The sequence below is a fragment of the Aquarana catesbeiana genome, linkage group LG08 (genome assembly GCF_042186555.1).
Source record: "Aquarana catesbeiana isolate 2022-GZ linkage group LG08, ASM4218655v1, whole genome shotgun sequence".
NCBI classification, from domain to species: Eukaryota; Metazoa; Chordata; class Amphibia; order Anura; family Ranidae; genus Aquarana; species Aquarana catesbeiana.
Window position 1 is genome coordinate 147,263,504 of NC_133331.1, and position 15,516 is coordinate 147,279,019.

At 41.5% G+C, this 15,516-nt stretch overlaps 1 protein-coding gene across 3 annotated transcripts in view; it reads left to right on the plus strand.

The window, feature by feature from the left end:
- The window catches only part of MICU1 (mitochondrial calcium uptake 1), a 524,563-nt gene that overhangs the window by 22,901 nt on the left and 486,146 nt on the right, over nt 1–15,516 (plus strand). For 2 of the 3 annotated variants that reach the window (XM_073596557.1, XM_073596556.1), the window contains exon 2: nt 9,044–9,205. In XM_073596557.1, the coding sequence (XP_073452658.1) occupies nt 9,045–9,205 (161 nt within the window). In that variant the 5' untranslated portion in view covers nt 9,044. Of the gene's footprint in view, nt 1–3,262; nt 3,364–9,043; nt 9,206–15,516 lie in introns of all 3 variants that reach the window. The other variant, XM_073596558.1, reaches the window with a different exon arrangement.

Below are 15,516 nucleotides of genomic sequence, written 5' to 3' on the forward strand. Positions count from 1 at the left end.
AAAAATACCCCCAGATTTTTACGTGTAGTAGAGAAGTGTCAAAATAGGCAACTTTTTTAAGTGGTTAAGACCGCTTTACATCGTAAATTGCTGTAATGACTCAAAATGACTTGGTTATGTGAACAACCTGGCAAACAGAAGCAGTGTAGCAGTTGTTCTGTGGTTAAAGCCATTTGGAAAAATGTAAACAGATCCTGACTTCTTCTTTCAGGTCAGACAGCAGAATTGTAAGTGTGTAGCCAGTGTCGCTACAAAAACCTTAATTATTAACCCAATTTACATACTGTCTCTGACTGGGTTTCATGAAATTATAACTAGCCCGAATCTGAAATTTGTATAAATTTGATATTTCCCAGCATGTGCACTCATTTTACCCACATCTCCTATGCATCACGAATCATCATATAATCATATCATCATATAATCACCTTTTCTGATTCAATGAAAGCCTTTCTTACCATCTCAAACTTACACTGGGTTACCTTTTTATATCACTTGGCGGCATGGAGTGAGATATATACAATACAGTCGAAGAACCTTTGTTGAAAAGAAGAGTGCTGCACTGACCAAGTAATAGCATTAGTTGATTATTGAAGTAGTTGCCTGTTACTTCCTAGTACTATATTCACAAGGACTCTTTATTCAGTCACCGCAGGCATATGTAATGTCTCAGGGGCACATCAGGACCCCTTCATCAAGGTAACAGTGACAAAAGTCCCAATTGTCTGTGGTGACTGACTACAAGCTCCCTCTATTGCTCTTTTAAGTCAAAGTGTTATAAATCTGAGTTTTCAAAATCTCATGTGGTGTAAAAAAAACATAAATCTATCTAGAGATATAGAACAGCCTAAGGGCTCATTCATAATGCCTTTTAGACAGCTGCCGCACACTAAACTGCAGTGGTTTATTGTGCGGCTGCTATCCATTCTGTGTGCAGTGAGCTAGCGATAGGGGGCAGTGTGATGGGACTACGTGAATATGGGGGAGTAGCAAATTTTAAGGTGAATTATAGTAAATCGGAAGCAATGGGGCTGGAAATGAACACATCCCTATTGTATCATATAACTACGCAGTTCGATTTTAGATGGACAGAATCCTATATAAGCTATTTAGGGACTAAACTACAAAAGAAGCTGAGTAAGATATTTGAACTTAACTATGCCCCGATGGTGAGACAGTTTAAATTAAATTGCCAATGACAGCTGATCACATGATGTAAACAGGATCGGTAATTTTTTTTTTTTCTTCTTCTCGCGCTGACAGCATGAGGGAAAAAAAAGCCGATCACCGGCTTCTGTTTGCAGGGACATCGGCCCCCAAGAGGAACAGCCTGTTACGTGCCCACCAGTACCGCCTGCCAGTGCCACAAATCGGTGCCACAAATCAGCCACGTTAAGTGCCAGAAATCAGTGCCACCTATCAATGCCCACCAGTGGTGCCAATCAGTGTCACCCAACAGTGCCTATCTGTGCCCATCAGTGCAGCCTCATCAGCGTACGTCAATGAAGGAGAAAATCTACCTGTTTGTCAAATTTATTAAAAAAATATAAAACTTTTTTTATTTAAAAAAAAAATTTGGTCTTTTTTTTTTAAATTTTATTTTAACAAAAAAAAAACCCCAGAGGTGATCAAATGCCACCAAAAGTAAGCTCTTTGTGGGAAAAAAATGATAAAAATTTCATTTGGGTTTTGTGTTGTATGACCGCGCAATTGTCATTCAAAGAGTGACAGCGTTAAAAACTGAATATTTGTCTGGGTACGAGGGGGGTTTATGTGCCCAGTAGGCAAGTGGTTAATATATTCTAGTAAAGTTAGGCTGTAAACTAAGGTCCGTTATGTACGTTTTGCAGCATTATGGTCTTACTTTATAAACTTCCAGCAGGCTGTGGCCTACTCATGTGTGGGCATCTGAAGCCAGACTGTTTCTTCCTGGATCTCTTCCTTGCAGATCTCGCACATGCTCAGTGCAGCACAAGTAGTGTAATAACTTGCAGGTCGGGTTTCCATAGCAACAGCAGCGTCAGAGGAAGTTGCCTCCCTTAGCTATGCAAACCTCTCCTCCAGGAACCAGCGATGCCTATTGACTCCTGGGATTGATGACACACATCTCCCAGGAGGCATTGCAAACCGGAAATGAGGCGTGGGGCCGTGGATAGGGAGGAGGAAGTGAAAAATAAAAACAGTAAGGGAAGCAGGAAAAAAATGCCAATACGTTTGTAGTGCACAAATTAGTGAGGGATGATGAGTTGAAAATGTGGGTGGAACTCTGCTTTAAAAATGCACTTCCACCGGATCACATGGTAATTTGGTACTATGCGATCCGGTGCAGGCAAACGCACTGCTTTTGCTATCTGCATTTGGCGTGTCACTAACTTTACACTGACACCCGCTGCAGATTGTTTTGAATGCGGTGCTGGAAACGCGCACGGAACTCGCGTTTCTCGCTCCACGTTCCAATGTAAAATGACACTTAAGAGTGATGTTTGCAACTTACAGGTGGTAAGGTAAAAAATATATTTCATTTTGCCTTTTTTATTCTTTTGCTTACTATAGCAGAAGATGTTTGATTGTGTAGGAATTCTCAGTTAACCCTTAGGGCTCTTTCACACGAGGAGTCCGTATGTCCATTTTTCATCCTTCTGTTTTCGGATGAAAAACGGACATACATGTATCCCTATGGAGCGTCGGATGTCAGCGGTGACATGTCTGCTGACATCCGACCTGCTCCGATCTGAAAAGTGTAACGGAGGAAAACCCTACTTTTCCATCCATTATCGGATCTGGTGACGACGGACACTACGGTCTGTCATCATCCGATCCCCCATAGGGGAGAGCGGTGCTCTGACAGGTCCGTCGCTGCACAGTGTGCAGCGATGGACCTGTCATCTTCCTGCTCAGCGGGGATCAGCGGAGCGATCCCCGCTGAGCAAGGGGGTGTTCATGGGGCGGATCATCACTGACCCGCCCCGTGTGAAAGAGCCCTTATTGTTTGTGTCTATTATCAACAACACATTATGTAGCCAACCAAACCATCACTTCATTGTTTTGTTGGGAAAACTAGTGTGACAAGTGCTCTTAAATCTGTAGTTCAATCGTGTTGACATGTGACATGAATGTAGTTTCTTGGTACTGGCAATGCTTTCAGCAGATATTGATGAGAAATCAGATTGTTATATTTAAAGATAAAAGCATTCTTGTTTAATACTCACATTATTGCTGTAGAGCTTCTCTGTGTTAAGCTTAGCTGTCTACTGCATTGCAGAAATTGCTACCAACTAGCAGCTGCCAGCAAATAAATCTGCCAACGTATTAAATTACTGGATGAGACTAAAGATTCCAGGCGGATGCGAATGACATTGGCAGGTAAAGAGAAAAGTCTGGTAGTGTTAATAAAAACTGAATGTACGCTCATGAAAGAATGAGTGAGCCAGGTCGTAATAAACCATAAGTTGTGTGTTTTTTTTTTTTTTTTTTTCTATATGTGTAGATTTACATCTGACCTATGCTGTAGTTGAGCAAATAGTCCAAGGTTTACGGTAGAAATTGGCAAGTTAATGATTGAATTTGACAAATCGGTTGAATATATTTGGTTACATTTTCAATTTTCTGGGATCTTTATGTTCAAATTTGGCAAGTGTACAGATGATCATGATACTAGATCTACAATTGGGTTAAACCAGAAAAGTTAAACAGGGGCTTTAATTAGAAACACTTTGCGGCATGGATACAAATAGCAAAAAGTATCATAATCGCCAATGAACACATATAAACCTTCACCAATTCATATTAAAAACTTCATGACAACATGAAGTGTTCTACGTGCATATCGGATGTTTTTATGGGAATAGCCCCTCTTCCTAAATCTACTATAGAGCTCATCTGATTCAGACTGATAGGTTGTCTCACTTTCAATTTCTCCAAATACGGAGCAACTGACCAGTTGGGATTCCTTTTAATAAGTTATGGAGGGTGGTGACTTGAGGCCTGGAGGAGTGTATTGGCTGCAGTGGTCTTCCTGAAGGTTTTTGTCTCCAATTTGCCACTGCAAATGGATATAGACAGATCAAGGAAGGAAATGGTTTCTGAGTCCCATGTGTATGTGAGCCTGATGTTCCTGTTGTCATTAGCATTGAGTTCAGACATGAACTAGTCTAGTTCACTCACCTCACTACTCCAGACTACCAGTATATCGTCGATGTACCACAGCCGTAAGTGGCAGAGGTACATCGACAAGTGGTAGACAAGGTATTTGTCCCACCACCCAAGGTGGAGGCAGGCATGAATATGCAGGTGCCCCCATAGAGGTCTCCTTTATTTGTTGATAATTTGCTCCAGAAAATTGGAAGCAATTATGTGTGCAGGGAAAATCCAATAGTTCCAGAATGAATTAATTCTGTGATCCCATGGAGGGGTATTTCATCTTCAAAAAGTGGGCAACTGCAGCTGTCCCTCAACAATGTGGGGGGGGGGGATGGAGGTACAGAGGGACTCAACATCGATTCCGAGTATGGCGCACCTCCACCTCAGTTATCCTAGTCAGGGCATCACGTGTATCTTGAACAAAGGATTGCAATTCCCTCACCATTCCCTTGATCAAAGCGTCCAGATATTTCCCAATTCGCTCAAGTGGACCACCAATAACTGAAATTATCGGGTGTCCAGGTGGGCTGATGTATTCTGGTTTCACCGTACATGTAGTTTTGATGTATTCAGATCACATGTTGCTGGATCTCACTACATAACTCTACCATACCTACACCCGTGAAATGTCCTTGACAGCCTGATGCTGCTCTTCCTCAACTTCTGCTATTATTGAAGGTTTTTCTTCTGAATTGCTATCCCCGGTTCTGACCTTTTTGGCTAGTCCTCGGTGTGATTGTATGTATGTATGCCTGTGAGCCTGGATTGTTTTTTAATTTTTCTGACAACGTTGTTATGAAGTTTTTAATATTAATTGGTGAAGGTTTATATGTGATCATTGGCAATTCTGCTACTTTTTGCTATTTGTATCCATGCCGCAGAGTGTTTGTTTCTAATTGAAGCCCCTGTTTAATCTTTCTGGTTTAACCCAATATGGTCATTTTGGCTTCTGAAACGCTACCCTGTCTGTTGAATTGGCGGTGCATTATCTATCTATATAAATTTTGTCAAGTTTCCTTGAAACAGGAAACTTGAGGCAGTGGTCATAGCACCAGCTTAAACCGGAACATTGGCAAGGATTAAAAGATAAAGAAGTTGCATACTTGGTAAGCAATTCAGCTGCTGAAAGTGTTAAAGCTTCTCCAAAATATTATATACTCATCATCCAGTCTGATCTATGGAGAACTTTCTACATTACTTCCTGGACAGCTCTTAGATTAATCTCTTGGAGCTAAGAGCTGTCCAGGAAGTAATGTAGAAGTTTTCCATAGATCAGACTGGATGATGAGTATATAATATTTTGGAGAAGATTGGATGCCTCTTCTTACCAAGTTCTGGAGTGTCGCTTGGTGTTTTTCTCAGTGCAGCTTTTATAAGTGGAAAAGTGGCTGTCCTGGATATATTAACCCATTGGGGAAAAAAGTGTTTTTTTAAGACCTTACTCTTCAGAGGGGTAATGCTTATCTTCCCTGATGAAGGGGGAGTCCTTAGTCCCTCGAAAAGAATTGTCCTAATTTTATTGCTGAAACTTAAAATAAAGCATCTTTAAAATCTGCATTTACTGGATACCGGGCGCTCCTTTGCTTTCACTTATGGCTCATCAAGAGGCTGAAAACCTGGCATCCAGAAGTAGCCCAGGGCAAAGATGGCAGCGGTTGGCGAGGGATGTAAACATCACAGCGCTGGAAGGTAAAGCTGCACGATTAATTGTCAATAATTATCACAATTTTTTTCCGTTGCGATCTTGTTAAGTGTTTCATGATTCTTGCTATGCAAAGAATTCTCTCTGCTCTTTCGAAGCCACAGTGTCAAAAGAAAGGAAGAAAAATAATGGGCAGTCTGCCAAGAATCAGAACATTCTTTATGGCCTCATTCACATGAGGCGGACTCCGTTTCCACGGAGCCCGCCTCAGTCCGCCGGCTCAGCGGGAGATCTCTCCGTTGATCTCCGCTGAGCCGGCGGATGACAGGTCCCTCTGCTCACTGAGACTTCTCACTATGGAGAGATCGGATGAAAACGGACAGCATGTCCGTTTTCATCCGATCTCACCCGATCCGATCCGCCAGCGACGGATCTGGACGTAGGGCCATCCGTCTGCCTTCAGCAGATCGGACCGGGTCTGATGTCAGCGGACATGTCTCCGCTGACACCCGTCGCTCCATAGGCTAACATGGAGCGCCCGTTCAGGTCCGCCGTCAAAACTGACAGGCGGACCTGAACGGTCCGATCGTGTGAAAGGGGCCTATCAGTTGAACTAAGTGTAAACATTGTAAGTAACCATTTGTCAATGGAATAGACTTTGTGTGTAAATGAATTAAGTTTAACCACTTAAACACTAAACCTTTTTCTGACATTTGTTGGTTTCAAGTTAAAATCATTTTTTTTTTGCTAGAAAATTACTTAAAACCCACAAACATTATATATAGTAGAAACCCTAGAGAATAAAATGGTGGTTATTGCAATATTTTATGTCACGCTGTATTTGTGCAGTGGTCTTTCAAATGCAATTTTTTTGTAAAAAATTATTTTAATGCGTTAAAAAAAAAAAAAAAAAAAATTAACCAGTATAGTTGGCCCATTTTTTTTTTTTTTGTATAATGTGAAAGATTTTACATTGCGAGAATCGGGATCTTTTTATTCTAAGCAAAAACGTTGTGATTCTCATTTTTGCCAGAATCGTGCAGCTCTACTGGAAGGTTGAGGTGAGTATTTTGTCTAAATTTTGTTCCCCATTTAATATTACTTTTAAAGTGTTTGAGTAATTTGCAAGGTTTGTTTGATAAAATTGGTAGTTAAACCTTCTGTTTATGTAAGATTGCATTTTTTATCAACCTTGCATTGATGTTTGAGTCTTCATTCCTGCCTGGGCAAATACCAAAAGCTGGAAAGCCAAGAAAGAAATCACAGCTGATATGACTTTAAAATCTTGTATTCCTGGTTTAATGACCTGTTTTGTCTTGATTAGAATACCTAACGCCTCAAATGGTGTATCTATCAATGAAAGGGAACTTTACTTAGTGATTTCTTGAATTATCATAATTTATACATATATATATATATATAAATCTTTAAAGGTCTATTTGAAACTGACGTTTCAGTGAGGAAGTAGAAGCTGGCTTTCAGCTGTTGCAGGAGGAAAATAAAGAGGATCGTCAAAGATGGGCATTTTAAAAATTTTATGCCCCCCCAGATTTTGCCACCCCCACTACTGGTAGGGCACCAGGGTAGGGGGGGATAGTAAAATCTGAATCCCCAGCCACTTGCATATCTATGGGAGGGAAGGGGAGGCAGAGGCCACTACTGTGTGTGTGCAGGGAGGGGGGTGATGTGAAGATTGGTAGAGGACACTGCTATGGGGGTGGCCCCAATGTCCTACCTGTGTACACGAGGAGAGGGTGGAAGGCAGCATAGTTCTGGAGGGAGGGTGGGAGTGGAAGCTGCCAGATTGACTTTTCATATTAATACGCTGTTGATTGGTTGCCTAGGACTGCCCTGTGTCCTAGCAACCAATTGCTCATATAGAGCGTTTTTGTGTATGTTGTTTTTTTTTTTTTTTTTCCCCCTGCTGATAAACTCTGCTCAAACATGATCCAGAAGGATTTTTTTTTCTTCCTCTAAATGCTGAGCTTAAAATCTGCCTCTAAATGTGCATGGACGCATAGGATAACATTGAGCTTCTTCTAAAGGCAGGACCCCCCCCCCCCCCGCATAACTCCTGTAGAAGCAGTGTTTTTGAAGCCTAGTGTGCACCCTGTGGTACAGAACAACGTGTACTTGTGTGCTGCTATGTTTAAAAAATTGTGATATATAAAAATTAAACAGCATCTCTAAATATTATATGGATCGCTCACACCAAACACCCTCTCATAAATGTGTGTGTGTGTGTGTGTGTACGTGTGTGTACTGTATAACCAAAACTAAAAATGGTGCCGTGCCCCAGTTTGTAACAATACAATAGTGATACTGTCACTTTAAATTATAAACCTCAACCAAAAACTGTGATAAAATGCCATGACCATACAATAATTAATAAAAATGTATATACATAAACAAAATTCAAGTCCTTCTATGTTACAAAATCATTTTAAAACATTAAATCTTTTTTAAAACTATGTAGATTACACTCACATTTTCAGGGTGCTATTTGTGTACCAGACTGTTAAAAGCATGCATCCAAATCCTGTAAACAGTACTGTTTTCCCGAGTTCGTTTTATTGCATATCCTCACGTTCCCAACACGCCGTGACCTCAGCCAGTTCCTCCCCTACACCTTACGCCACAGATCACACACTTCCTCAGGGGGATATCTTTTAGTTTAGAAAAAAAAAATCTTTCTGGTTTTTATTTGGAGCTTTCTGGCAGGAAAAAAATGCTAAACACTCCTAAATGATCCTATACAGGAGCAATTTTTTCTGGCAAGGGAAATGGCAAACTTTTTGCATAGACCCTAAAACTCCAAGATGAAACTTTAATAAAACTAAGCAGGGATAGTTTTGTGTTTTTGCCTGTAGCAGCAACTCCGTGTTATTCTATTGGTCCATGCACTTTAGGACGTTTTTAGAGGCATATTTTAAGGTCAGTGTTTAGAGGCCGGAAAAAACCCTTCTGGTTTGTGTTTTTTATTAGAGCTTTCTGGCAGACAAACAGCTAAACACTTCTAAACGTGTGTACAGAAACACTATCTGAGCTTTTTTTTAATGTCCAGTGCGCATGGGCGTAAGTTCCTTACATTCCCCAGCATGTTTACCTGTAGATAATATAGCTGTCAATGTAACTGAATGTAAGTAGTCTGTTTTCATGGTGATGGACAAAAATCCAAACTATGTAGCAAGTTCCTTCACCTTATGCCTGTAGTGGGTAGATTTTCTATTAAATAAAATTATGTTAATTTATTTTTTTCAGCATGTTCCGTCTCCGCTTCTTGCCAGCAGTTGCAGGATTGGCAGCTGTAACCCGCAGGTATCATGGAGTGTCTAATCCTGTCCGCCACAGGCGGAAGCTAATGATGGCAGCTTTTGTGGGTGCGACTGCAGTTTCCGCAAGTGCTGGATTACTTTGGAAGAGGTAACTGCATGCATTAGTAATATTTGCGAAGAACATGATCTTCACTAGCAATGACCATGGAATGTGTATTGAAATGTACATAAGCCGTGAGCAATTATTGTTCCCTGACTTCTTTGCCAGGAATTGCTAGGAATCCTAAGTGGATGAGGTTTTTATTTAAAAATGTTACCATGTTATGAACATTCCAAGGATATCGATAGCGATTTTAGTTTCTGGTGCAGTACAAAGTTAAAGCAAGATTCACAAGAACAGCAGATTTAATCTATAAAATTGGAAAATCAACCTTTGCTGTAATGTTCAGCATCAGTCCAGAGATTTTCCCCAAAGTTCTTTTCTCCCTGCCACAAGATGCTGTTAGTCTGATGGCCAGCATCATTTAATCCATTTCCTCTGAGTCCAGGCCAGGGTATCCTGGATTTGCCCCAGCCTGTTACTGGAGAATAAAATGAGAAGTGGCACAGTCATGAGCTCATCTCTCTGTCCTTCTGCTCTATTTTCCTATTAGTATGCATCTTGTCAGCACATGAACTTACTAGCTCCTTCTGCTACTTATTACTCTCACACTCCAGACCTGCTGTACAGGGACTACAAGAGGCTGATACCTGGTAAAATATAGGTACTCAAATGCAGTGGTGGCTGGTGCTCCATTTTTTTTTTTTTTTTTTTTTTTTTGGTGGGGGAGGGCGGAATACAAACACACCTCGCCCGCTTGCCAGCCCTGCTCGCAAGCCCCCCAGCCCACACTTGCCCCATCCGGGTCATGGGCGGCTTCTCTGGCTTCTCCTCCCAGCTGATCCGGCCGCTTCTCCTCCCGGCCAATCCAGCCTCGGGTCCCGCTTCCTGTCCTGATTGGCTGGGAGGAGAAGCAGAACGGCAATAGCGAATGTTGATTCACTATTGTCACAAGTAGGTGCGCTCAAGGTGCAGTGCTCTGCTCCCCGAACCCAACCTTTTTGAAGCCAATTATTGCCTCCGGCTCTAGTCGTGCTTCACAAAAAAAAAAAACAAAAACCCCGTAGAACTCTATGCATCCTGCGCCTTACATAAAGATCGGGGTCCCGTGCCCCTTATGGATGGGCCACAGCTGCTTAAATGCTTACATTGAAAAAAAAATACATTTAATGATGTACTAATTTATTACAGAGTAATTAATTTGTGTCCCCTATCTGCCTAGAGTTTAGCTTTAATGTTACAACTATCATAGTATGCTTTACTTATTAAGATTAAAAAAAAATGTACTTGGTCCTAGTGTTATGCTTGGAAAATGATAGTCCATAAATTTTGGAACACAAAGTTTATATAGTACAGTATATATGCAGTGGGTATAGAAAAGAATCACCCACTTTAAAATAATCACATTTTGTTGCTTTGCAGCCTGAAATTAAAGCTGAGGTCCACCCAAAAGTGGAACTTCCACTTTTAACGACTCCTAACCCCCTGACATGCCACATTTTGGTATGTGATTTTATGGGGGGTGGGGGGAGTGGGTGCCTAGTTTTGAGAGGTACCCAGCTCCCACTTAGCTTGTCCTGCCTAGGCGACTCCTCCTCTCCCCCTTTCCCCCTGCAATCTTCTGGGACACATCACAGGTCCCAGAATATTGTTTGGCCATTCACGACGCGCAGAGCGACTCCCGCAGTACGCACCCGGCTGTGGAGACGCAAGCTATCACAGCTGGGTGCCCACACTAATGATGCTGGCACTGCGGAAAGGAGGAGGAGAGAAGTGAGGCTTCGTGTGGACACATAGCTGGACTGTGGAACAGGTGAGTGTGTGTGTTTATTAAAAGTCAGCAGCAGCTACACTACTTTTTGTAGCTGCTGACTTTTAATAAACAGAAAACCAAGTGGAACTCTGCTTTAAGACGGAAACTGTTTTTTTATTCAGCTGTATTTACTCAGTGCAACTTTTTGACTACTTTCATACTGGGGCTGGGGGGCGTTAGCAGTAAAACTAGTTTTAGCGGCGCTTTACCTTAGTTATGGCGGAGCTTTGGCAGCGCTGCCCATTGATTTCAATGGCAGGGGTGGTTTAGGAGTGGTGTATACACAGCTCCCGCACTGCCACAAAGATGCTGCTTGCAGGACTTTTTTTTTCCTGTCCTGCAAGCGCACTGCCCCAGCGTGAAAGCACCCAGGCTTTCACACTGGGGTAGCTTGAAAGGCGCTTTACAGGCGCTATTTTTAGCGCTAAAACGTCTGAACAGCACATCAGTGTCAAAGTAGCCTTAACATCCAAGTAAAGTATATAAAACCAACATGTTAGGAAAAAAAAAATCAAAAAGGAAATCACTGAGTTGGAAAAAGGGTGGAAAAAAAAAATGACTTGTAAACTCAATCAGGTGTAGCTAATAACAGCTGTGGTCATTTTGATTAGCTCAATATGAAAAGAGCTTTCCTGGAGCATTTCAGTCTCTGGTAGTGCAACTGAAGTAAACAATCGACTGTGGGTGGCAAGGCACTGTCAAAAGATCTCCAGGATAAAGTTGTGGACAGGCAAAAGTCAGGAGATGGATACACAATTTCAAAGGCTTTATCGATGCGAAGTGGAAGGTATTTGGTACAACACAGATCCTCCCTGGATCAGGACCTCGCTCCAAACTGGATGAAATAGCCAGGAGGAAAGTTGTCAGAGAGGCTACCAAGAGGCCTGCAGCAACTCTGAAACAAGCAATCTGAAGTTGCAGGGATTTATGACATTGTGTGCATGCGACAACAATATCACAAATTCTCCACAAATGTGGCTTGTATGGGAAGATTGCAAGAAAAAAGCCATTCAAGAAAGGCCACATGCACTCACAACTGAGCTTTGCCAAAACGCACCTTGAAGATTCTGAGGCCACATGGAAAAAGGTGTTCTGGTCAGATGAAACTAAAATGTAATTATTTGGCCTCAACACCAAATGATATGTCTGACATTATTCCTACAGTAAAGCATGGAGATGGTAATGTCCTGTTATAGGGGTGTTTTTCTTTGCAGCAGGGACTGGAGCACTTGTCAGGATAGAAGAAAAAATAGATGGGGGAAAATCACTGTCAAATTCTTGAGGAAAATCTGCTGCCCTCTAGCAGAAATTTGTCAATGGAAAGAAGGTTCACCTTCCAACATGACTATGACCCAAAGCACACAGTAAAAATGACCACAGTGGTAGGAGAGAAGGGTGACTGTCCTTGCATGGCCTAGTCAGAGCCCAGACTTAAACCCTATTGAAAATCTGTGGAATTATTTATATTTTTATATGTGTGTGTGTGTATATATACACATTTTTGTAAAGTTTTTGTTATCTTTTTTCATGTGACAACACTGAAGAAATAAAAATTGGCTACAATGTAAAGTAGTGAGTGTACAGCTTGTATAACAGTGTAAATTTGCTATCCCCTCAGAATAACTCAACACACAGCCATTAATGTCTAAACCGCTGGCAACAAAAGTGAGTACACCCCTAAGTGAAAATATCCAAATTGGCCCAAAGTGCAAATTTTTTGTGGCCACCATTATTTTCCAGCACTGACTTAACTCTCTTGGGCATAGAGTTCACCAGAACATCACAGGTTGCCACTGGAGTCCTCTTCCACTCCTCCACAACGACATCACAGAGCTGGTGGATGTTAGAGACCTTGCGTTCCTCCACCTTCCATTTAAGGATGCCCCACAGATGCTCATTAGGGTTTAGGTCTGGAGACGTGCTTGGCCAGTCCATCACCTTTACCATCAGCTTTTTTAGCAAAGCAGTGGTCGTCTTGGAGGTTCATTATCATATTGGAATACTGCCCTGCGGCCCAGTCTCGGAAAGGAGGGGATCGTGCTCTGCTTCAGTATGTCACAGTACATGTTGCCATTCATGGTTCCTTCAATGAACTGTAGCTCCCTAATGCTGGCAGCACTCATACAGCTCCAGACTGACAATCCCATCACCAAGCATGACTGTAGGCAAGACACACTTGTCTTTCTACTCCTCACCTGGTTGCCGCGACACACGCTTGACACCATCTGAACCAAATATGTTTATCTTGGTCTCATCAGACCACAGGACATGGTTCCGATAATCCATGTCCTTAGTCTGCTTATCTTCAGAAAACAGTTTGCAGGCTTTCTTGTGCATCATCTTTAGGCTTCCTTCTGGGACGACAGCTGTGCGGACCAATTTGTATGGTCTGAGCACTGACAGGCTGAACCCCCACCACTTCAATCTCTGCAGCAATGCTGGCTGCACTCATAAGTCTATTTCCCAAAGACAACCTCTGGATATGACGCTGAGCATGTGCACTCAACTTCTTTGGTCGACCATGGCGAGGCCTGTTCTGAGTGGATCCTGTCCTGTTAAACTGTCGTATGGAATTGGCCACCATGCTGCAGCTCAGTTTCAGGGTCTTTTCATTCTTCGTATAGCCTAGGCCATCTTTATGTAGAGCAACACTTCTTCTTTTTTTTTTTTTTTTTTCAGATCCTTTGTTATGAGTTGTCATGTTGAAATTCCAGTGACCAGTATGAGAGAGTGAGAGCAATAACTCCGAATTTAAAACGCCTGCTCCCCATTCACACCTGAAACCTTGTATGGCTAATTGAGCCCAATTTGGACATTTTCACTTAGGGTGTACTCACTTTTGCTGCCAATGGTTTAGACATTAATGGCTGTATGTTGAGTTATTTTGAGGGAACAGCAAATTTACACTGTTATACAAGCTGAACACTCACTACTTTACATTGTAGCAAAGTGTCATTTCTTCAGTGTTGTCACATGAAAAGATATAATAAAATATTTTTATATATATATATATATGTGTGTGTGTGTGTGTGTATATATATGTGTATATATATATATATATATATATATATATATATATATATATATATATATATATATATATGTATGTATATATATATATATATATATATATATATATATATATATATATATATATATATATATATATATATATATATGTATATGTATATATATATATATATATGTGTTATCCAACTATGTTTTTTCTAAAAAAAAAAAAAGGGAGCTGGAAGGAAGTGCTTTGAATCTGTATGTTAGCTGCTATCAGTCTCCTGCACAGCAGCACTTGGCTAATAAAGAGCAGCAGATTCAGAAAATTAGACTCTATTTTGACTGCACACTGCAAAAGTGATTACATGAGGGGAAGACCAAGAGATGACCTCATTAATGTGATGATGCTCATTGTCTTTGGGTGCAGGGATGGGACAATGATGTATTTTATGTTCTTGGCTATGCAGTGTGAATGTATTTTGACTCTCTCTGGTTTTAATACGTTGAGTCACTGGAATGCAATAAACATGCATATAAGAAAGTCGGGGTGTATACAGAATACCTGACCTGCATACGTGCTCCAGGTCTTTGACACCAAAAGAATTAAAGCTACAGAACTGACCTAACACCATAGCAACTAGCATTTTCAGAAAGAAAGGTAAGCAAAGGTAGCCTTTCAGAATAGAGTAATAAAAAAAAAAAAAAAAAAAAAAAAAGACCATCACTTTGCCAGAATCTTGTAACAAGGCCCCCCTATGTACTTCTACTAGCCTTCCCTGTTCTCTCCTGCTGCTCCATGTTTAATGTTGGATGGTTTGAGTTTACATAAGGGTTTCTTCTTCTTCCTCCACCTCCTCCTCATTTGCCCTCTCAGGCCAAAGCATTGCATCCTGGGAAGAGGTCATCTTCTACATATCTAGAAGAACTGTGTTTTAGTGGCAAAATTGCAGAGCCAGCCATACCTATTGATTTACTTATATAGCAAATGCCAGTTTTTCTGCGTGTTATAATATATGTAGACCAGGTACGTCAGAAACCGAGAAACCTATACCCCAACACCTACCACATAGGCTCAATTACCTCTATCCCAAAAAACACTTGCACAGAAGCATAAGAAAAATTGCACCTGGGATTTTTTGGAAATTAAAGTGTTTGTAGATTCTGGTCCCCTAAAGCAGATTACACAGCATAGCGCTTGTGCTGTGTAATCTGCCCCACTCTAAACTGTAAAAGGAAAAAAACCCCAGAACATTACACTTCCTGTATGCTCTCTCTAAATAGTCCACGATATTCCAGCTGCTCCGCCCTGATCACTGCGGTCTAATTGCGGCCCTCTGTCATACGCTGCCCCCTCTGCTCTCCTCTCTCGCCCCTCCTTCCTCCCTGTCATCTGCCCCTGTGTCTGTCTCCGGCCCAGCCCGGCCCTGCCGCCCCCCCCCCCCCCCCGCCACTATTGCTTGTAAATTAAAATCATAAAATTTTCACTGCCAGACTTTCTGTTAGAGGCTGGCATAGCACACTATGTCATTAGTTT